The 24,485-nt window shown below is 42.0% G+C and overlaps 1 protein-coding gene and 1 non-coding gene across 4 annotated transcripts in view; one reads left to right on the forward strand and one right to left on the reverse strand.

Annotated features, from left to right (window-relative positions):
* Positions 1-6,699: 6,699 nt before the first annotated feature.
* Positions 6,700-6,771, forward strand: TRNAE-CUC (transfer RNA glutamic acid (anticodon CUC)). The gene has a single exon. It is a non-coding gene; the product is annotated as a tRNA-Glu (tRNA).
* A 1,986-nt stretch (positions 6,772-8,757) lies between these two features.
* Positions 8,758-24,485, reverse strand: part of VWA8 (von Willebrand factor A domain containing 8) — a 473,608-nt gene continuing 457,880 nt past the window's right edge. For 2 of the 3 annotated variants that reach the window (XM_003412602.4, XM_064270072.1), the window contains 3 exons: positions 14,769-14,867; positions 13,645-13,883; positions 8,758-11,592 (listed from right to left, as the gene is read on the reverse strand). In XM_003412602.4, coding sequence (XP_003412650.2) covers positions 11,484-11,592; positions 13,645-13,883; positions 14,769-14,867 — 447 coding nt within the window. In that variant the 3' untranslated portion in view covers positions 8,758-11,483. Of the gene's footprint in view, positions 11,593-13,644; positions 13,884-14,768; positions 14,868-24,485 lie in introns of those variants that run through there. The other variant, XR_010318190.1, reaches the window with a different exon arrangement.

Here is a 24,485-nt window from a genome sequence, read left to right on the forward strand (position 1 = left end):
TTCATTAGAAGAGGGAAAAAGAGGACCATCTTAAAGAAAATCAAGGGCTTTTTTTCTTTTTTTTTTTAGGAGGCCACATTCATTTTTCAGTGGCACTTAATCTTCTTAGTGCTAAGGATATAGTACTGAAGGGGTTTTAGAAATGGTTACATAATGACTTCTTACAGACACTTTAGAAAACTTCGGAGCAGAGGAGGCTCTGTTGAAGTATACACACTCAACAGAAAGAAAATATTTCGATTTTGAGATTAAGAGGCCCATGCTGTTCTCATTTCAGCTCTCATCAGGGTAGAGCTTGGGAACGCCAAAGCTCTTTCCACAAGAACCTCCCTGTGGCGTGGCATGCTGTCAGATCAGGCCTGAGAAGGCCCTGCTTCTGCTGGGGAAGGGAAGAGGCGTCCGATAGGCTTCTGGCCTCTTAGGGGTATAGGTTTTCTTTTAAGAGGCCCACAGCATGGGGCAAGCATTCTTCTCTTGGAAAACAGAACTAGAAACCAAAAAATAATCTGATTTTGTTCACTTCACCAAGGACATGGCCCAGGGGCTGTGGGGTACACGTTCAGTGTTGAAAGACCTTGCCCCTTCCTCTAGGCAGGAGGTCTTTTATTGCAGGCAGGAAATCACCTCCCTTAATGGTGGTTCAGTTCTAGAAATCTCGCTTTCCATGTGGGAGATCTGGATTCAATTCCCAGCCAATGCAACTCATGCACGGTCTGTCATTGGAGGCTTGTGTGATGCTACGATGCTGAACAGGTTTCAGTGGCACTTCCAGACTGAGATGGGTTAGGAGAAAGGCCTGGTGATCTGCTTCTGAAAATCAGCCAGTGAAAACCCTAAGGATCACAACAGTCTTATCTGCAACCAAACGTGGGGATGATGTAAGACCAGGCAGTGTTTGTTTCTGTCACGTATGGGGTCACCATGAGTCCAGATTGCCATGAGTTGGGGTCAACTTGATGGCAGGTAAGAACAGCAGCATGCAGGCTGTGCCTGCCTTGGTAACTCTGATTTAAGAACAGCAGTTTCCTTAAGGTGGAGGGTAAAAATATAAGTGTGTCTGGATGCATCTCTAAAGAAGCAAGGCTGCAGAGAACCAAGCGACCACCTATCCAAACCTGCTGCAGTCTCCACAGAGTACTCAAGGAGGACGGAGGTAGAGCGTAAACCAAGACATATCTGTCCCACCAGATGTGCCCATTTCTCTGTGCCTTGCGCTGCTCTTTGATGCCCAGAGACAACCTCTCTGTGTCTCAGACCCAGTCCTACTCTGCCGGGGTGATGGTCCAAGCTGCAAAGGCCTCCCACCTTCTCCTTCCTCACCTTCATCATAGTCCCTCTGTCTGAGGCCCTTCATCTCAGCTGGGGTTAGGAGGAAAGCATGTGAATGAAAGAATTCAAACCAAGACGTGCATGATGGATAGCCTCTCAGGGCTATTTGCATCATAAAAGAGAAGCCCCTTTTGGAGAAAAACCACTGCCAAGATAGACTTCAGATGTGAGAGGGCAAGGAGCCAGGCCAGCTGCATGGAGCTGTCTTGCAGCCAAGTGACTGAGGATCTGCTTTCAAGCGGTGCTGTGGTGCTGCCGCAACCTGGCATCTCTGCACAGCACACCCCTGGTTCTTCCACTGAAGGTCACAGAGAGGAAAAGGGATTCTTTTCATTCTGGCAGTACATATTTAACATCAAATCTTTGAACTAGGAGCCTGCAATGTATGCACGTGCACATTCCATCCACCTTGAAAAGAGTTGGTCAAAAGCATCAGGGACCTGCCTGGGCACCATAGTTTCGGGGGACATCTAAATCAATTGGCATAACACAGTTTATAAAGAACATATTCTGCATCCCACTTTGGTGGGTAGCCTCTGGGGTCTTAAAACCTTGTGAGCGGCCATCTAAGATACATCTACTGGTCCCATCCCACTTGGACCAAAGGAGAATGAAGACAACAAAAGACACAAGGAAAATGCTAGCCCAAAGGACTAAAAGACCAAATGAACCAGAGACTCCACCAGCCTGAGACCAGAAGAACCAGATGGCGCCTAGTTACCACCAATGACCGCCCTGACAGGGCACACAACAGAGAGTCCTGGACAGAAAAAAAAAAAAAGGACAGAGCAGGAGAAAAATGTAGACCAGAGCTCAAACTCACGTAAAAAGACCAGACTTAATGGACTGACAGAGGCTGGAAGAACCCCTGAAACTATGACCCCTGATGCTCTCTTAACCGAGAACTGAAACCATACCTGAAGCCCACTCTTCAGACAAAGATTAGACAGGACTATAAGACAAAAAATAATACATGTGAGGAACGTGCTTCTTAGTTCAATCAGATCTATGAGAACAAACAGGCAGCTCCTGTCTGGAGTCAGGATGAGAAGGTAGGAAGGAACAAAAACTGGTCCAATGGACACAGGGAACCCAGGGAGGAAAGGGGGCGTGTGCTCTCACATTGTGGGGATTGCAACCAATGTCACAAAGCAATACGTGTATAAATTTTTCAATGAGAAGTGAACTGTAAACTTTCACCTAAAGCACAAAAAAATCAATATTATAGAAAAAAAAGTGAAAGAACTGTTCTAGATTCTAAAACAAATGTAAAGGAGCCTTTAGGATTATAATGTGAATTACAGTGCAAGAATGTTAGTTTAGGGAAAAAAATTGTCATAAAAGACAAAAAAAAAAAAAAAAGACCTTACCAATACATAAGCTTATGGACAATTGTACAGTTAATAGATGGGACTCAAAGGATACCATTTAAAGCTTATACTCTAAAGGATACCAGATAGAAAACATTTCATTAAATACCAGGGGACAAAGGGCATTTTTAAAAGGTATAAGTACAAAAAAGTTAACCTCTATATACATCCTTAATGCCAAAATAATTAAAAACCAAAGAAAACAAATTATGTAGAGAAACACAGCAAATGTAACATAACGAACAAAATAATTACAGCATAAAATAATACAGAGTTGAGACCAAACACATCAGGCACGTCAATAAATACGCATAAGCTCAACTCTTTTGTTAGAAGATTTCCGATTGTGCTCCCAAAGGAAGACCCAGCCATACGTTCTATATGAGAAATGCACTTAACACAAAGTGGTTCACAAAGGCCAAGAATGAACGATTGGGCAAAGGTATTCTAAGCAAATGGAAACAATAAAAAAGCAGAGGTTGCAATCTTGATATAATCCCGTTTTTCATGGGTGGGAAAGAAAATTTTATTGAATCCATATTAAATACATGGTAATGGTGCAGTGGTTGTGAAAGAGAACGTTCTTATTTTTATTAAGTACGTACTGAAGGACTTAAGAGGAAAGGAGTATGGTGACAGAAATTTACTCTCGAAAGGTTCAGAAAAAATGGAATAGGAAAGAATGATAGAGGATATGGGGCAAAATGTAAACAACTGGTAAACTGAGTGTGTGGGAGTTACTATATCTTCCTTGCAGCTTCTTGTAAGTTTGAAATTTTATAAAAAAAAAAAAAAAAGCGTCAGGGACCAAAATGAAACTTTTCAGATAAAGAGCCCATCTTTGTCAGCTGCAAAATAAAGAGCTTTATTTCCCATCTCACTGGCCACTGGAAACCCTGGTGGTGTGGTGGTTAAGTACTACGGCTGCTAACCAAAAGGTCAGAGTTCAAATCCACCAGGTGCTCCTTGGAAACTCTAGGGGGCAGTTCTACTCTGTCCTACAGTGTCACTGTGAGTCAGAATCGACTTGATGGCAGTGGGTTTTTTTTTTTTGTTTAATTTCCCAACCCATTTGCCATTAACTAAGCCCTGGCCTTTCTCCAGTACCCATAATCATCTGCCGTGTTATTTTTTTTTGTGCCAAACGCTCTGGAATCCAAGCATCCTGGCTTGGGCTTGTGGGACCCTCAGACTCTATGACCAGTCCAGGGTTCTATGGGAACCACTCCCAGGGGGCAAAGCCAAGGCTGGCCCCTGACACTGCTTCCTCATTTGATTGTTGCTGGGCCCACAGTGTTCCTTTCTGGACCGGTGCCTGCAGGACTGAATTTTGCACAGGACCTAAAAAAAAAAAAAAAAAAACCCTTGCCGTTTTCACTAATTAAATAGTAGATAAGAACTATTTTAGGTGAAGGGAAAGACAACACATAATACAGGAGAAGTCAGCACAACTGGACTAAACCAAAAGCAAAGAAGTTTCTTGAATAAACGGAATGCTTCGAAGGCCAGCAAGGCAGGGGCAGGGGTTTGGGGACCATGGTTTCAGGGGACATCTAAGTCAATTGGCATAATAAAATTTATTAAGAAAACATTCTGCATCCCACTTTGGAGAGTGGCATCTGGGGTCTTAAACGCTAGCAAGTGGCCATCTAAGATGCATTAATTGGTCTCAACCCACCTGGACCAAAGGAGAATGAAGAATGACAAAGACACAAGGTAATTATGAGTCCAAGAGGCAGAAAGGGTCACATACACCAGAGACTACATCATCCTGAGACCAGAAGAACTAGTTGGTGCCCGGCTACAACCGATGACTGCCCTGACAGGGAACACAACAGAGAACTCCTGAGGGAGCATGAAAGCAGTGGAATGCAGAGCTCAATTTCTCATAAAAAGACCAGACTTAATGGTCTGACTGAGACTAGAAGGACCCCAGAGGTCATGGTCCCCAAACCTTCTGTTAGCCCAAGACAGGAACCTTTCCCAAAGCCAACTCTTCAGACAGGGATTGGACTGGACTATGGGATACAAAATGATACCGGTGAGGAGTGAGCTTCTTGGATCAAGTAGATACACTAGACTATGTGGGCAGTTCCTGCCTGGAGAGGAGAGGACAGAGGGGGTCAGAAGCTAGCGGAACGGACACGAAAAGAGAGAGTGGGGGGAAGGAATGTGCTGTCTCATTAGGGGGAGAGCAATTAGGAGTATATACCCAAAAAGCAAGGTGTATATAAGTTTTTGTATGAGAGACTGACTTGGTTTGTAAACTTTCACTTAAAGCACAATAAAAATTAAAACAAACAAAAAAGCCTTGCCATTAAGTCAATTCTAACTCATGGCAACCCCGTGTGTTATAGAGTAGAACCACTCTGTAGGGTTTTCTTGGATGTAATCTTTAGGGAAGCAGATTGCCAGGTCTTTCTTTCATGGTGCTGCCGGGTGGGTTTGAATTGCCAACCTTTAGTAGATGAACACAAACCATTCTCACCACGCAAAAAAAAAAAAAAAAACACCAACCCTGCGTTGCCATCAAGTCAAATCTGACTCATAGTGACCCTACAGGACAGAGTAGAACTGCCCCCATAGGGTTTCCAAGGAGCGACTGGTGGACTCTTATAACGGCCGACCTTTTGGTTAGCAGCCTAAGCTCTCAACCACTGCACCACCAGGGCTCCTTCACCACCCAGGGACCCTAAAATCTCTTGCAAAGAAAACAGATCAACTCTAGTTTTGCTGAGACATGCTCTATTCCAGGGGCCCCAATGCTGGAAGACTTCCTAATAAGTGCCTGGATGAAGAAATGGTCAGAATCTGGTTAAATTAGCATCAGTATTTATTGATATAAAAATATTGCACTTGAAAAACCAACTTTAATACCCTGAGTAAATATATTTATTTTTCTTCAAGTTTCACTCAACAGGGCTTCATGTATGACAATAAAGTAATGGGTCCAATTACCCAAATTACTCTTGGCAGGCTTATTATTTTCTTGTCACATTCTGGCCTGCAGAGGAGACAAACTTCCCACAGGTTGTTCAGACAAACACTGTTCTCCTCCATTTCCAGGTCAAAACCCAGCTACCATTACGAATGTTCTAGAGTTGCATTTAGTTTTAATAAAACTTTATAATCTGACACTCATTTGGAGTCTGAGTTTATTGGCAAATGCTTCTGATTGTTCCTGCAGAGGAAGGTCTGGCACCTCCAAGGTGCTTCCACTGAAGCCTGTGAGAGAAAGGAAAACTCATGGTCCCCCTGGTGCCTGTTGAGAGGGAGGACCCCTATGAGGGGACAGCTGCTGCTTAGCGTTCACATGTCCCCTTGGTAAGAGGTCCTATAGCAGAACATGATGGCTTCTCTTCCCCCTGGATCCAAACCACCTTAAAAGAGTGTCACACTTTGCTCTGACTGGTCAAATACCACAAGCACCACTCGATTTTACAATTATGTAATCCTGGCATTCCAAAGCCAATGTGCGTGGCGGCGCAAGAACAGATGTGGCCTCTGTTTGAAGGTTAAAGCCCTGGACAGCGCTTAGTCTGAAAAGAGTGTCCAATCATTCTCAACTTCAGATTTTTGCTTGGCAAGCATTTTCCCCTCTCTGGAGGAGGTTTTTGTTTAGTGGGACTTAACAATTAAAAACAAAACAATTGTGCATTGTTCAGCTGCCGCACAAAGGTCAGTCCTCATTCTGGGCACACAGTCGTTTTCCAGTTCCTGATTCTTTTGGATTGGCACCATGCAGATAAACAGATACGTCATCGTATTTTAAGACAGCCAAGTAAGAGACAATGGGCAGAGAGTTTGTGGAGGACTATCCAGCAGCAGTACCTGGTCAGCTGATGGGGAAAACCCTTCTTGTCCAGTTCTCCTGACACTTGCATAACTTTAAAAGCCATATTCAGCAAGTAACACTATTTTGTTAGAATAATTGGTATAGGTGCCAAAATCCTCTGCACAACCTGAGAGAGATTATCCCTCCCTAATATGTGCACAACGCTCCCTGGTGGTCTAGTGGTTAGGATTCAGCACTCTCACTGCTGTGGCCTAGGTTCGTTTCCTGGTCAGGGAAGCTGTTCTTTTTGGAAACCGTGGTGACATAGTGGTTAAGAGCTATGGCTGCTAGCCAAAAGGTCAGCAGTTCAAATCTACCAGGTGCTCCTTGGAAACTCTATGGGGCAGTTCTACTCTGTCCTTCCTATAGGTCGCTATGAGTCGGAATCAACTCAACGGCAACGGGTTTGGTTTTTAATATGTGCACAGAGTTCTGGGACAGAAGTTACACGGAAATTATGTGGCTCTTGTAAGGTATACAAGGAACAAAGTCAGTTCCCTGAATGAGATATAAGAACACAGGACTTTAGCATCAGGGGTCATTTGGTGCTACCCAGAGTGATGAGCCCAAGTTTCCTCAGGCAGTTAATGACTGAGCAGGTCGAGAACTTCCTTCCAATTGATTCTACCTAAAATCAAAAAAACAATCTAGTTGCCGTTGAGTCAGTTCCAACTCATGGTAACCCCATGTGTATCAGTGTAGAACTGTGTGCTCCACAGAATTTTCAATAGCTGATTTTTCAGAAGTAGGTCACCAGGCCTTTCTTCTGAGGCACCTCTAAATGGACTCAAACCTCCACTCTTTTGGTTAGCAGCTGAGCATGTTAACCATTTGTACCACCCAGGGACAATTCTACCTAGAGTTTATAAATTCTGTCCACTACAAGATGGAAAATTGGAATTCCTTTTTCTTTACCAGTTGTACTTTTGACACAGCAAGTTAATAGGTAGGAACTTTGTGATATAACCCTGACTAGAAATTGGTAGTAAATTATACTTCATCTAAGTGTTTTACTTGGCTGCTAACCAGTTCGAATCCACCAGCTACTCCTTGGAAACCCTACAGGAGCAGGTTTACTCTGTTCTATAGGGTCTCTATCAGTCGGAATCGACTTGAGGACAACAGGTTTTTTTAAAGTATTTTACAAGTATGTTACTGGTCAGAGGAATTTTCTAAAAAGTGAGCATTTTATTTCATAATGAGATGAAAAGTTACGTTCAATTTACTAAATACAAGTGGACATTTAACTATGCCTGAGGTGCTCTTCCAGAGAAAGCACTGTCCAGGCAGAAGAAAGCGGCCTAGAATTTCTGGACTATTTCTTGTAATTGTTATTGCTGGAAACCGATCGAGAGAAAGGCAATAAAATACATGGCCATTCCACTTGCTCCCTCAGCCAGTATCTCTCTGCTGTATTCAAAGAGGAATTTAATTTTGTTTGACCCACAGGCACAGGAAGGGCCTAGGTAGAGGGAGGGTTGAAGTCTCCGGAGCTGGCCCTTCGGGATCTAACGATGCTGTCTGCAGAAAGCCACTACTAAATGGCTTTCAAAGCCCTAGGGTTTGTTTAGAGGAAATCTTGCTGGCATTGACAGATTTCTCCTCCTCTGATGGCTCACAGGAAAGGGTGTAAAGAATTAAATGATTCATTCTGAGCATGGCTCAAGTACTTCTGCTCTGATCCGCTTCTTTTGGCTCGCTAGCTGCCCCTTCCGGGATGACGTCATCTCGGTGGGGCCCACAAATGATTCTGGAGGAGTACATACCCTGTAATGCCGCTCTTCGTAACATTCATTCCTTGTGGCCCTTCACGGGTAACAATGAATCTTCTCAGCATTACATGCGCTCACTGCTTATAGCGATGGGGTTTATACTCCTTTCACTAAGACCCCCCCTGAGGCACACAATGCCTTTATTATAACCTCCCAGACCCAAGAAGGGCCTGGGAACAGCTTGGAGAGGCCTATAATTAAGTACATTTAATAATAAATGCACAGGCTTCTTAGGTACTGCAAGAAGTGGAAACAAACCCTTCACCTTCTCTCTCTCCAAGTCCCACCCCCACCATCCTTCCCTTTTACAAATAAGAAAAGCCAAGGGTTATACTTTTTTTTTTTTTAAATAACAATTGCAAAGGATGTCTGGTCAGTGGGGAAGGGGAAATTAAATGACTTGAGAACATTCTTTCCACGTTTAGAAAAAAAAAAAAAAAAACGCTTCTACTTAGGTGGTTATGTATGGTGAGGATTTGTTCCCAGGCCTTTCCTTTCATCAATCACTCTTGGATTCGATGTCCAAAGGCTCTGGGGGCAGTGACCCACTAGCACAGGGGCACCTTGAGGTGCTGAGCCACTTGGACGGGCCTTCTCTCAGCTCTCTGCGGTTGGAAGTGTGTCCCAGCAGTGCCCAGGGTCCTTGGTCCTCTCTTTTCTGAGCGCCCAACTGCGTGCAGGTAGAGCTTCCCAGGACAAGAAGGGCGAGGAAGAGAGTACTGTGAAATGTAGTCAGTTTATGAGAGGAGAAAGAGCACTGGAGGAAAAGAGAAGAAGACAACTGCTTGACTTCTCGGTTCTTCAGTGTGAGGTATGGGCTGAGGGGCGGCCCAGCTCAGTCGTGGGGTTAGAATTCCAACTCTGCCTCTGCCTGGCTGTGTGAGCTGGGCTATTGAGCTTCTCTAAGCTTCAGTCTCTTTATTTGTAAAATGAGCACGCTAATTGCCTTCAGTAGTAAGTCAATACTTTAATACCAGAGATCTTGGGAAAGTGACTTTAGTTCTCTGAGTCTGGCTTTATCTGTAAAATCAGGTCAAAAATACTTAATGTACCTGCATTGCTGTGAGGATTGAATGAAAGAACTTGTGACATCACTGACCTAGCACCTGGCTAAGGATCCCTGCTGGTGTAGTGGTTTAGCACTCAGCTGCTAACTGAAAGGTTGGTGGTTTGAACCTACCCAACAGCTCCCCGTGGGAGAAAGACCTGGTATCTGCTCCCATAAAGACTACAGCCAAGCAAACCTTATGGTGCAATTCTAGTCTGTCACATGGGGTCCCCATGAGTCAAAAATCAACTTGACAGCACCCAACAACCTGGCTGCTGTTGTTATTATTAATGTAGTTACATTTTTAAAGTACTTAAAGTCCGTTGTCATGGAGTTGATTTTGACTCCTAATAACCCTGTAAGACAGTGTAGAACTGCCCCATAGAGTTTCCAAGGCTGTAAATCTTTATGGCAGCAGAATGCCACATCTTGCTCCCATGGAGCAGTTGGTGGATTCAAACCACCGACCTTTAGGTTAGCAGCTGAGTGCTTAACCACAGCGCCACCAGGGCTTCTTTTAAAGTACTTAAAAACCAAAAACCAAACCCATTGCCATCGAATCGATTCTGACTCATAGCAACCCTAAAAGACAGAGTAGAACTGCCCCATAGGGTTTCTGAGGTACAGCTGGTGGATTCGAACTGCTGACCTTTTTGTTAGCAGCTGTAGGTCTTAACCACTACACCACCAGGGTTTCCATGCAAGGCACTTACTGGATCGAAATTGCTTGCATCACTGGATGAGCCGATATGCAGAGTAATCATCTGGCTAGAAAAACAAGACAAGCCATGCAAGTTTCCCTGCGCTGGAAATCAATCGCTTTTATTATTTGACAGTTAATGTCAAGGAGGCAGGGTGGTAGGGCAAATGGGTGTTATCTTTTCTTCTGTCCTATAATTAGTTAAAACGAAATTATTAATCTATGCAATTTCAATACACATGGGTGAATGAGGTAACATTATTAACAAGATTCGCTTTTCCAGCGCCTGATAGGAATGCACACACACTGGTGCACCAGCCTTTGTGACTTTGCCATCTGTGGTGGAGAAGAGCTTTTTATTATATGGTTAGAAAGGGGCTGACTCCTGCTGAAGCATTTGATTTTAAACAAAGTGACATCGGGCCTATTGATAAATAAGGGTCAGCCCAGTGGGTGGGAATAAGGTATGGTGGGAAAGAAGGAAGAATCAGGCTTCGGGGGGAAAAAAAAGTATTTTTTGATAGCTAAAGAATATCCAATTACCATTCAGTTCAAACATACTGTCTTGTCTTTACTTTGCACTAAGTAATTTTTATGTGAATACTCTCATTAAATATTTTTTTTCTGGTAAGCATTTATTACTTGAGCATTACATTATGGATTCCAAAACGGAAAAGTGTGAGCTTTTGAGAAGATCTAGAAGAACAGGAAGAAACAGGAAGGCAAGACACCCTTTATCCTTCCGCCCTGGCATTTAAAGAACCTTTAAAAAGTCATGTGAGATGGGAGGCAATCTAAGGTTCTTTGATTCTTCTTGGCTTTGGCCAAGAAAATGGAATTACTGAAAAAAGTTCAACCTTTTATAAAACACTGCTGTTGGAAGGGTTTCAGTGAGTTTAACACTATGTAATCAATGTTTTCTGGGCAACAGAGTGGGTGAGAAAATAAAAAATAATTATTGGGTAGAAGTAGGTTGGGTGGGTTCGCACAGACTTGTATCTGAATGTCAAAATGTGGCATCAAAGGCTTGGTTTCATGGGGCCACTTTCGTTATCTTAGATGACCAGATAATGCATTAAGGCAAAAGCAAGGTACTTTCTGTGCCCCAGGCTCCTGGAAAGAGACCAAGTACCATAGCTCTTAAACCACCTTCCTTTAACCCTGACCCTTTACAGAACACAGGTCAACTCGCTTCTAATGATTTATAAATCCAGCTATGGTTGTGGATTTCGACACACAAGGCCCACTCTGGCTGCTTTTCTGAATTCGGATTACAGAGCAAGCTAAGTGTTGGCAGACCCAGGAGTGGCAGAAACATCGGACAGTCACTGCATGGGTTCAGTTCACAGAGGCCTTCTTTTCTTCAGAGTACTCTTTATTCATATTTTATTTCAGATGCCAGGGTCGCTGGGGTGAGGAAGGGCACTTCTTAAACACTCGACAACATGGTGCTGGTGAAGATCTGCTGTAAAATCTGAGGGATGTCCTTGGTATCCATGGCAACGAAGGACCGGCCTGCTGGCAAAGTTCTCTGAAGCCTGCAAGGATAGAACGGGAAAGAAAGTTACCATTGCTAATTGGAGCTCCCCTTCCACCTCCTGCCCCAGCAAACCACAGCATTGAGTGGTTTCTTCGGAAAGGAAGTTTTCACTTTCTAATACCTTGCTGGGGGCCTGCAATTGAATTGGCTGTCACTAGGCAATGAAAGGCTGGGAAGAAGGACACATTGAAAGCAGTGAACCGAAAGAAGGGTCTTTTCAGTGAGAAAATCAGTCAATGTGAAAAGACTTTTCTTCCTTTTATGACTGTCATTTCCTGGTATTTTGCATTCCCTGGGTAGAAGAGAGCCCCAAGGGACCAATCTGGGATTAGCTCACCTGGGTCCAGTGAACGTGTTGGCCTTGGACTGCACTTCTAAGTACTTTTCCTTCCTTAGAAAACAGGCTTCCAAAACTGTTGCCTGCCAAACCCCAAGTGGTTCTTGTTCAGTCTCTTTCTTTTTTTTTCCACATTACACAATGTGAAATGCAATCTGTATTACCCAATTGCTGCTTTGATGACACTGAGGTTATATAGGCTTACAGTAATTTTTTAAAATGCCAATTTATCATTTGGAACAAAGGGCCATTTTTGAAGGCAGTAAACTGGCAAGACATAGTTCTCCCCAAAAGAACGCCTCCTTTCATTGTGCCAACAAAGTTTGGTTTTGGAATGACATTTAATAAAAGTCCACCGTCCCGTGTGGTATCATACATCTGGCATGCCCGGTAGACCAGCTAATTCTGCAATGTATCTTCTGCCAGTGGATGTTGGACCACTTCCCTAGGAAACCACAAGGGTATTATTGTGCTTTTTTAAGTATTCAAACAGTAGTGAACAGAAGTATTCTGTTCACTACAAAGAAAAAATAGCCATTTCAGCTCAAGCAGGATCCACTGAGCTTGCCTTCTGTCTGCCTAGCACTGGGCTGTGCTGAGGAAATCCGGGCAGAGAGGTTTAGTTTTCTAGGACACCGAGCTTCCGGAAGAGGCTAACACGTGAAACTGAGAAACATGCAAAGTCGGTTTGTAATAAAGCTACTGTAATTACATGATATTAAGTCTGTTCTCAACCTTACTCTGCAAGCCTGCAGCAAGGATAAGGGAGTAGTCAGCATTTTAGAAACTAAAATATTTCCTAGTCTATTTACAGGACAAAAAAAAAAAAAAAAAATTTTTTTTTTTTTTAACAGAGTATGAGAGCCCTGGTTCGAATCCACCCCGTGGGGACAGTTCTAGTCTGTCCTACAGGGTTGCCATGAGTCGGAATTGACTCAATGGTAACGGGTTTGATTTTGTTTTGTACCAGGGTATGGCAGGTAAAAGAGACGGAACAATGAAAAGTCTCATGGCCCTTTGTGTTTTAGGCAGGCAATTTTTGTTTTGTTTTGAAGAGATATACTTTCATTTGTGTTTTCTGATTCTTCCACATTTCTCAAGCAGAGAAAAACCATGAGCTCTTTCTGTTTATAATTCCAAAAGATAAAAGTCAGTGTGTTTGAGTAATGAAAGATCTCTCCTATTATCGCCAATGGTATTATTGTCTGACCATAAATTTCTCTACTGAAATTTAGTATACTCAGTGTAGAATCTTACAATATATACTGTCTTACACTGTCTCCCAGTGTTTCACCTGGGTAAGCCTTGTCTTCCTCAGTAAGAAAGGATACACACACACATACTCTTACAGGAAAATCAGTAGACCTTTACTACTGTGAATAAGATTTGAACACGAACTGATTGGAACTGAGCTTGGGAACCTGATATAAAGTACCAAGTGTATAAAATACTATCTAATTTATTAGTGGACAAATCAACTTATTACTTGTTTTATTATTGGTGTAAATATAAATGAAAAATGATTAATTTAGAATGATTACTGCTCGTCCAGCCACAAGCTAGAACATCATATCCTCTCAGCTTGAGGGCGCGACTACAGTTTCCGCTTTTCCTCCATTCTCCCTAATGCCCTTCACCATGCTGAGCCTGTGAAATGTCATGTGTCAGGTACTCAAGAATCTGTAGGTAATCACCTCCTGAAGTGACACTTACCTGGTTGCTTGATCACCTAAGGATCCAATAAAAATGGCAAAGGCATTTACTTGAGGGTTGCTTGTCAGGATCTGGGCAAACTTGTCAGGATGTATCCCATATCGTGACAGATTTGCGTCACTCAAGACTATGACAAAGTACTCGTCAGCTTCTTCTTTAGTGATTTCCTTGATGGCATGTTTTGTCCCCTCTAGCGTATGGTCCCCACTCATGCAGAACTGAGCATGGGCATGCATTGTCTGGAGGCAAGAGACATTGCACAAAAGCCACAGCTGAGAAACTTCTTTTTTAGGAAACGCAATTTTTCTATTGACCGCGAGAATGCAGAAATACCAACTGTTACACATGAATAGCAATATCTGAGTAAGTTCTATTTAATTTGCACATTAGAGTAACAACGGTACGTGGTGATATTTGTGTTTGTTACAGACTTTCAGTAAACACAGGAAGCATTCCTAAACGATCACAGTTGGCACTTTTAAATTCAAGCTGCCATTTAAAGTGAGGAAATGGGAGAAAATATAAAACTTGGCATCACTACTAGAGGATGGAGATGATGCAAGAGAAAAATAAGGACTGGAGTTGAGTTTCCAATAAATAGGGTTATGCTATTAAACACTATTCAATAGCAATGGCGCAGATTTACTTTAAAATTATGGTATGCTAGTCACTATGCATCAGAATTGACTAAACAGCAACGGGGCTTTTTGTTTCTATTGTAGAACTAAGTATAAGAAATTCAATACATCATTGGAAAATACTGAGAAACATGTAAAACTGGGGTTAGAGAGCGCTCGAAGGAGTCATTCTTTTCCTTCTGATGAAACATCTATGGGCTGAAAAGAACTGTATAGGACACAGGACGGGACCCAAGTTATAGAAGCTGGAACCCATACCCGAAAATTAATTGAGGAACAAAGTTTAAATTTTGTAGAGTGGAAGAAAGAATTTTAGTTAGGCAGGATGTGTAAGTTTTCTCAGTTTAATACCTGAATGTTTACAAAACAGAAAGTCTTTCTCTTTCCTCTATCTGTTGCTTCTTCAGTGAATCTTCTCAGTGCCTAGGAGATTCTTTATTTAATCTGATATAAGTTTTCAGAATATAGAGGAAATGAATGAATTACCTTCAGAATTTCTAGTCTTTGTTTGTTGTCCTTGGGGATTTTGTTCATTGGAACTAGGCTAATGTTGTAGCCATCTCCAGAGTGTCCAACGATGTCATACTACATACAGGAGGATCAGAGTTAGATTCCACTAAAGAATTGTCATTGGACCATAAATCTCTAACCATCTGGACTCTGTTTGTTCAGTGGTGCTCAGCACATGACCACAGAGAAGTACAGAGAGACGGATGTTATTATAAAGGCAAACCAAATTTTAGGCTCTTTCACTTCTGATTTATGTTCTTCTATGACCTCTTTTTTTTTATGACCTCTACTCTCTAGCAGGAGGTAGAAAATGTGATGGGGGCTTCCAAAGCTGCCAAGAATTCCATGCTTAACTTTCAGGAGATATTTTTTGTTTTATAAATTATATATACATATGTAGTGGTAGGCAGAATTCTAAGCTGATCCTGAGATTTCTATCTCCTGTGTACACACTCTATACAATCCCCTCCCTTCAAGTGTGAGCTTGTCGTTGTTGTTGTTAGGTGCCGTCGAGTCGGTTCTGACTCATAGCGACCCTACGTGCAACAGAACGAAACACTGCCTGGTCTTGCGCCATCCTCACAATCATTGGCATGCTTGAGCTCATTGTTGTAGCCACTGTGTCAAGTGTGAGCAGGCCCTGTAAATACAATGGGATGTCACTCATGTAATTATGTTACCTTGACGGCATTGGGTGGGTTTGGGTATGGGGCAAAAAGGATTCTGAAGATGTAATTAAGGTTACTAATCAGTTGACTTTGAGTTATTCAAAAGGGAGATTATCTGGGTGGACCTAACCTAATCACATAAGCCCTTGAAAAGCAGGGAGGAAGGACCATAAGAAGGAACGAAGTACTGATACATGCCACAACATGGGTGACCATTGAAAGCACTATGCTGAGTAAAAGAAGCTAGTTACAAAAACCACATATTATATAATTCCACTTATATGCGATGTCCAGAATAGGCAAATCTGTAGAGACAGAAAATAGGTTAGTGGTTACTTAGGGCTGGGAGAGATGCAGGAGGGGGAGTAGGAGGTGATAGCTAAAGGATATAGGGTTTCTTTTTGAGATGATGAAAATGTTCTAACACTGACTGTGGTGATGACTGCACACATCTGCAAATACATTAACAAGTACTAAATTATGTACTTTAATGAGGGAATTATATGGTATGGAAATTATATCTCAATAAAGCTGTTAAAAAAACAAAGGAATCAATGATATCCACCAACCAATTATCAATCAACAGGTGTTTTCTGAGCACCTACTGTATCTAAAACACTACTCCAGGTGCTCTATTAGTTAAAAAATCAGGTGCCATTGAGTCGATTCTGACTCATAGCAACCCCATGTGTAAGGGAATGCAATTATTTGTTTCCTCTCTGTTCCTTTCTAAATGGTGAGTTCTTTCAGGGCAGAAACCATGCTTATTCATCTTTGTATTTTTAGTGCTTATGAGTGCCTGGTGTGTTTAATGCACAAATGCTTTAAGAGAGTGTCACGGATTGAATTGTGTCCCCCCAAAATATATGTTGACTTTTTTTGGTTAGGCCATGATTCCCAGGATTGTGTGGTTGTTCTCCATTTTATGATTGTAATTTTATGTTAAAAAGGATTAGGGTGGGATTGTAACACCGTCCAAACTCAGGTCACATCCCTGATCCAATAATGTAAAGGAAGTTTCCCTGGGGTGTGGCCTGTGCCATCTTTTATCTCTCAAGAGATAAAAAGGAAAGGGAAGCGAGCAGAGGAACGGACCTCATACCACCAAGAAAGAAGCACTGGGAGCAGAGAGCGTCCTTTGGAACCGGGGTTCCTGTGCAGAAGAGCTCCTAGTCTGGGGGAACATTGATGAGAAGGCAAACACAGAGAGAAAGCCTTCTCCTGGAGCTGACACCCTGAATCTGGACTTTTAGCCTACTTTATTGTGAGGAAATAAATTTCTCTCTGTTAAAGCCATCCACTTGTGGTATTTCTGTTATAGCAGCACTAGATGACTAAGACAGAGAGTTTGCAATCAAATCAGTGCACTAAGACGTTTTCCTTTCAAATGTGGGCTACATTCTTTTATAAATAAGCTGTTTGGAAGCTGGAATGCATTTTTCCTCTCAAAAATTATCATGTGATAAATGGTGGTTAGCCTGAGCTAGCTGAGCAAAAAACAACCCATAACAAAACTGAAACAATCATATTTAAAATGAAAAGTAGAAAATTTCCTGTTGAAATTAGTTATTATGCAAAATGGGAAATCAGAAGGCAAAGTGGGGTATTTGGGGGAAGAGAGTTTCATTTTAGTCAGGCTGAAATTGTGCTTTTGGGGAGGCATCAGGGTGGAAATCTGCTTCAGGTAATCAGAGATGTGGCTGGAGGTAAAGACCTACCAGTCAATCCCAAGAAAGGGAGTGATGGAGTAACACACGACTGACAAGGGTGAATGCACACGGAGAGAAGGTCAGAGAAGGCCCTCAGCAGAACCTTGGGGGAGTTTCCCCTTCTGCAGGGTGGAACAAATGCACAGGGCTAAATAAGGAAGATGGGGAATGAGCAGTAGCAGAAACAGGAGAACCCAGACAGCTCTGGGAAATCGGCACGTAGGGCTTCAGGAAGAGGTTGTGCAACTGTGTTGAGCTACACTAACCACGTCACTCAGGGAGAATGACTGCTGATGAATGACCTCTAGCTCTCATCATCAGTGGTGACCTTTGGGAGAACAATTTCGTTGAAGATTTGTAGGGAAAGGAAGGAATCAAAGAGCAGTGCCTAGAAAGGGTGTTGGGTGTTCATGCATTTTCTAGGCAGCAGGGTGGAGGCTCATGTAAGCAGAGAAAAGATTGAAGTTGTCAAGGATTTCATTTTACTTGGATCCATAATCAACGCCCATGGAAGCAGCACTCAAGAACTCATATGACACATTGCATTGGGCAAATCTGCTGCAAAAGATCTCTTTAGAGTGTTAGAAAGCAAAGATATCACTTTAGGGACTAAGGTATGCCTGACCCAAACCATGGTACTTTCAATCACTTCATATGCATGTGAAAGCTGGACAACAAATAAGGGAGACTCGAAAAAGTATCGATGCCTTTGAATTATGGTGTTGGCAAAGAATATTGAATATACCATGGACTGCCAGAAGAATGAACAAATCTGTCTTGGAAGAAGTACAGCCAGAATGCTCCTTAGAAGCAAGGATGGCGAGACTTCATTTCACGTACTTTGCACATGTTATCAGGAGAGATCCGTCTCTGGAGAAGGGCATCATGCTTGGTAAAGTAGAGGGTCAGCAAAAAAGAGGAAGACCCTCAATGAGATGGATTGACACAGTGGCTGCAACAATGGGCTCAAATGTAGCAACAATTGTGAGGATGACGCAGGACTGGGCACTGTTTTATTGTGTTGTACTTAGGGTAGTTACGAGTTGGAATTGACTTAATAGCACCTAACAACAACAACAAGAGTGGAGGCAGTGGGAAGGGAGAGCCATAAGATGATGGGTATGGCAAGAGAAAAAATAAGGTCCCCCAGAAAGTGGGGGTGAAGAAAATCAGGGTCACAGTCAGAGAATCTAGAAGGAGGGAGGACACTCTTTTTTTCAAGGAGTAAAAGGAAGACAGAGAGAATGAGAACAGACAGAGAGCATTTGAAGTAAAAAACACAGTATTTTACAGATAGGAGCCTCTGGTGGTTGGCTCCCCTATAAAGCAGGTGGTGAGGTTATATACCAAGTACGAGGCTGGGGACTTGAACACTGTGATCTTTAAAAGAACTGTCTATATGGGATCAAACTGACAATGGCAACGCGAAAGAACAGATAGGAAGCTTCAGGTGCACTGAGTTTATGTTAATGGAATTAGAATAATTTGGAAAAGGAGGGTGAGAATGGTTACACAACTTGAAGAATATAATCAGTGTCGCTGAATTGTACATGTAGAAATTGATGAATGTGTGTATGTTCCGCAGTGTATATCTTCAACAATAACAATAACAAAAATAAAATTATTAAAAAAAAAAAGAACGGGGCTGGAGGAGTTCAAGAAAGAAAGCAAAGGCTTGAAGGAATCTAAAAAAAATGGAGAACTTATTTGAACAGGTCCACCTGTAACATTTGCAGGACCCAGGACAAATGTACAAATGGAGGCACATATAACACTGAATATTTAAAAATTCTAAATCAGGCTACAGACTATTAAGCAAAATATGTCCTACTTTGATAAACATACCTCATAATGAGTGGAAGGGCTAGAATACAGAATTTTTGGATTTCTTTAAGTTCTGTGCCAGAACAAGGCAATGTGGGAAGTTCTGGCCCCTTGCCTGTGCCCCCCTCCCATCTCTTCCCACAGCTGGCTCTGTCCTACGCCCCTTGGACACCCAGTCATCATATCACACTCCATTCACACCTCTCCAGACAGTGCTCTTTGGCCACCCCTCAAACCTAGGGGTGCTCACACCATTGGCCAGTCTGCCCTAGGAAGATGAACCTAGGAGACAGGCCCAGGCAGGCCCTGGAAATATGCTGGGGTCATTTGAGCAAGATGGTCAGGGATCCCAGGTACCAGGAACATGATCTAGAAACAGGGTCTAAGTGGGCATGCCCTCTTGACCCCATAGACTCTTGACTTCATGGGGATGGACAGAGGAGGGTCAGAGTGGGGCCTTGGGCTTGGAAGTTTATTCTATGTCTCGTTTAAAAGGTGTTCTTTGTATACTAGGGAGAAATTTGTGGTTCAGTGGTAGAATTCTCACCTTCTATGCAGGAGACCGAGGTTTGATTCCCAGACAATGTACTTCATCTGCAGCTACCACCTATCTATCAATGGAGGCCTGAGTGTTGCTATGGTGCTGAACAGATTTTAGCAGTGGAGATTCCAGAATAAGACAGACTAGGAAGAAAAGCTTGGCAATCTACTTCTGAAAATCAGTCAGTGAAAAACCTATGGATCACAATGGGTCTGATCCTCAGCGGATCATGGGGATGGTGTAGGATTGGGCAGTGTTTCATCCCATTGTACATGGGGTCCCCACGAGTTGGGGGAAAGTCGATAGGAGCCGACAACAACAACATTTATATACTAAGGATGATAAAAAAGAATTGTAGGAAAACAACAATATATTAAAAAAATGCTGGCAATAAATGCTTTCCAAAGATGTAATAAATTCAATATATGAAAAAAAATTCTCTAGCATAGTTTGCTATCAACATAGATAGCAAAACGACAAAAAAACTGAAACCTCAAAGCTGTACAGCTCTTGGAAATGAGTAACTATAGGAAATTACTGGCATCAGCCTACACCTGACTGAGGTCACCGATGTCAGAGCTGGGACTGGCATAGGTGTGGGGGACAGCCTGCCAATCCCTCTGTGTAAGCATGCTTGAGACCCTGGCAAGTTCTTTTGACAATGGTCATGGCAGGAACTATCTGTAACAAGAAGAAAGCTCCAGAGAGATGCCAGCCAGACTGCTTCCATTATGAGGCCAGTGAAGTAATTCTATAAACAGGATCTTACACATGAGGGCATAAGACCAGTTCCTTGAAACAGAACTAGTTCCTTGTAGTTGGCTGAGGGAAGAAGACTATAAACATAATTGACTGTTTCCTTCCTTTTAACTGATGGTTAAAATTCTTACTAATCAGATGATATCAGGTAAGATTATATAAATTTTTGACCATGTAGTCTGCTCACAGGGATGACACAACTGGGTACTGCAAGGAAAAACATTGTTAGGTATTAAACAAATTGCAGTCAAATAAGTTGTTGGAAGCTCTTCATCAAAACAAGATACTAGAGGCGGGGCCAAGATAGTGGAATAGCCAGATGCTTCTGGTGATCCCTCTTACAACAAAGACCCCCCAAAAAAGTGAAACAAATATATTGATGACAAGCTGGGAGCCCTGAACATCAAAAGCATAGTTAGAAAATGGACTGAGGAGCAGGGAGAGGGAGAGACCGTTCAGAAGCAGAGAGGTGTTGTCAGACCTGAATCGTCAGAATGCCTCAGGCATCATTCCCGGGAGTGCCTGTGGCAGGCTGGTGGTAGTGTTCAGCCGTAGTTTCCTCAGGGAGAAGCAGCCAGCCACACAGCCTACTCACACCTCTAGAACCAGAGAATAATGATGCTCTCGGCAAAAGCTAAGTACTTGCGTATATTTTACTGTGCCCCCCACCCCCAAGCCAGCTTCAGAGGCTGTTGATTTCCCTGGGCCTGAGATAGGCCCTGTTGAGTGCCTGGAGCCATTCTCCCGGCCTTGGAGAAGGAATAAATTCGCAACCGGGGGAAAAGATAATCTGCCAGCTCCACTAACCTGGGGAGCTCTGGACAGAAGAGGCTCCTGTCCAAGCATAAATGGTCCGTAGACTTTGAGTACCTTTGCCCCCTGCATGGACCTGTGTGGGCCTATTTCAGGAGACTAGGCCCTTGCTGGCAGGCTGCAACTGTTTCAGTTGTGCAGTGGAAAGGTGGGTGTTTGATGATTGATATCCCTTTGCCTATTAAATAGGGACCTCACCTACCCATATCAGGGGCCTAAGGACTGGTGGCTCCACTCAAGTCACCCAGCCACCTGCGACAGGGGTTCAAGGATAACTGGTACCTCCCAGTCCTTACAACCAAAAGCACTGGGTGCCCACCGTCCATCTGCAGAACCCACCCACCTGTATGCTCTAGGGGAAAGGGATGCGGTTTCCTCAGAGTCACTTGGGGGATGATTCTGAGCCCCCTGCCTTGTTCAGAGCATGACTCCCTGCTGCAATCAGATACCAGTACATACACCAATCACCCCTGCCTCTCTAAGACTGTAGGACAGAGCCTATACCACAGACTTGATGACCAGCTACCTGGACACCTGAGCTGAATCCATACAAGAAAAGGGAATGGACTCCTAGACTGACAGACCTGATAACAGCGCTATCTGGAGACAGGATGTCAGAGTTTCAAAGGCAAAAATAATCAAGCTAGCTCTCTCAAGCAACCCATTTGGGCATATCAAAACAAAACAAAGAAGCTATGACACAGTAAGCAAACATAAAATAAACTAATACAATAACCTATAGATGGCTCAGAGACAACAGTCAATGTCAAATTACATAAAGAAACAGACCATGATCGCTTCAGAAGCTCTCAAAACAAAGAATCAAGGGATATTCTAGATGAAAGTGCCTTCCTGGAATTACCAGAAGCAGAATACAAAAGATTAATATACAGAACCCTTCAAGACATCAAGAAGGAGATCAGGCAATATGCAGAACAAGCAAGGAACACACAGATAAAACAGTTAAAGAAACTAAAAGGGCTATTTAAGAACATAACAAAGAATTTAATGAGGTGCAAGAATCCACAGAATCCATAGAGAGACAGCAATCAGAAATTCAGACAATTAACAATAAAATTACAGAATTAGACAACTCAATGGAAAGTCAGAGGAGCAGAATTGGGCAAGTGGAAGGCAGAATTGGTGAGCTTGAAGATAAAGCACTTGGCACCAATATATTTGAAGAAAAATCAGACAAAAGAATTTAAAAAAATGAAGAAACCTTAAGAATCATGTGGGACTCTATCAAGAGAAATGACCTGTGAGTGACTGGAGTACAAGAACAGGGAGGGATAACAGAAAATACAGAGACAATTGTTCAAGATTTCTGGCAGAAAACTTCCCTGATATCATGAAAGATGAGAAGGTATCTGTCCAAGATGCTCATCTAACTCCACATAAAGTAGATCTTAACAGAAAGTCACCAAGACATATTATAATCAAACTTGCCAAAACCAAAGATAAAAAGAGAATTTTAAGAGCAGCTCGGAATAAACAAAAAGTCACCTACAAAGGAGAGTCAATAAGAATAAGCTCAGACTTCTTGCAGGCAAGAAGGCAATGGGATGACTTATATAAAACACTGAAGGAAAAAAATTGCCAGCCAAGAATCATATATCCAGCAAAACTGCCTCTCAAATATGAAGGTGAAATTAGGACATTCCCAGATAAAAAGAAACTTAGAGAATTCGTAAGAACAAAACGAAAATTATAAGAAATACTAAATGGAGTTCTTTGGTTAGAAAACCAATAATATCAGGTATGAACCCAAGACTAGAACATTGGACAGAGCAATCAGAGGTCAACCCAGACAGGGAAATCACAAAAATAAATCCAGATTAAAAAAACATTCAAAACAGGGCAACAGCGATGTTATTACGTAAAAGACAACATTAAAATAAGACAGAGGGACTAAGAAATGTAGTCATAGATCTTACGAATGGAGAGGAAGACAAGGCAATATAAAGAAATAAAAGTTAGGTTTAAACATCGAAAAATAGGGGTAAATATTAAGCTAACCACCAAGGAGACTAACTATCCTACTCATCAAAACAAAACTCAAGAAAAAAACAGAGACTCAGGAGAAACAAAATCAACAACAACAAATAAGAGAAAAAGACTATATATAAAGATAAATGACTTAGCACAAAAAATTAAGTGAGAAAAAAAAAACTGTCAACAACACACAAAAAAAAGACATTAAAATGACAGCATTAAATTCATACCTATCCATAATTACGCTGAATGTAAATGGACTAAATGCATGAATAAAGAGACAGAGAGTGGCAGAATGGATAAAAAAGCACAATCCGTTTATATGCTGCCTACAAGAAACAAACCTTAGAGACACAAACAAACTAAAACTCAAAGGATGGAAAAAAATATATCGAGCAAACAACAATCAAAAAAGAGCAGGAGTGGCAATATTAATTTCTGACAAAATAGACATTAAAGTTAAATCCACCACAAAGGATAAGGAAGGACACTATACAATGATTAAAGGGACAATATTTTTTTTAAGGATATAACCATACTAAATATTTATGCACACAATGAGAGGGCTGCAAGATACATAAAACAAACTCTATCAGCATTGAAAAATGAGATAGACGGCTCCACAATTATAGTAGAAGACTTCAACACACCACTTTTGGTAAAGGACAGGACCCCAGAAAGCAGCTCAGTAAAGACACGGAAGATCTAAACGCCACAATCAACCAACTTGACCTTATAGATATATACAGGACACTCCACCCAACAGCAGCCATGTATACTTTCTTTTCTAGTGCACATGGAACATTCGCTAGAATACACCTTATTAGGTCATAAAGCAAGCCTTAGCAGAATCCAAAACATTAAAATATTACAAAGCATCTTCTCTGACCATAAGGCCATAAAAGTAGTAATCAATAACAGAAAAAGCAGGGAAAAGAAATCAAACACTGAGAAACTGAACAATACAATACCCTGCTCAAAAAAGACTGGGTTATAGAAGACATTAAGGACGGAATAAAGAAATTCATAGAATCCAATAAGAATGAAAACACTTCCTATCAGAATCTTTGGGACATAGCAAAAGCAGCGCTCAGAGGTCAATTTGTATCAATAAATGCACACATCCAAAAAGAAGAAAGGGCCAAAAGCAAAGAATTATCCCTACTACTTGAACAAATATAGAAAAAGAGCAACAAAAGAAACCCTCACTCACCAGAAGAAAGCAAATAAAAATTAGAGCAGAATTAAATGAAACAGAAAACAGAAAAACAATGGAAAGAATTAAGAAGACCAAAAGCTGGTTCTTTGAAAAAATTAACAAAATTGATAAACCATTGGCCAAACTGACAAAAGAAAAACTGAAGAGGAAGCAAATAACCCGAAT

The sequence above is a fragment of the Loxodonta africana genome, chromosome 17, assembly GCF_030014295.1.
Source record: "Loxodonta africana isolate mLoxAfr1 chromosome 17, mLoxAfr1.hap2, whole genome shotgun sequence".
Taxonomy (NCBI): Eukaryota; Metazoa; Chordata; class Mammalia; order Proboscidea; family Elephantidae; genus Loxodonta; species Loxodonta africana.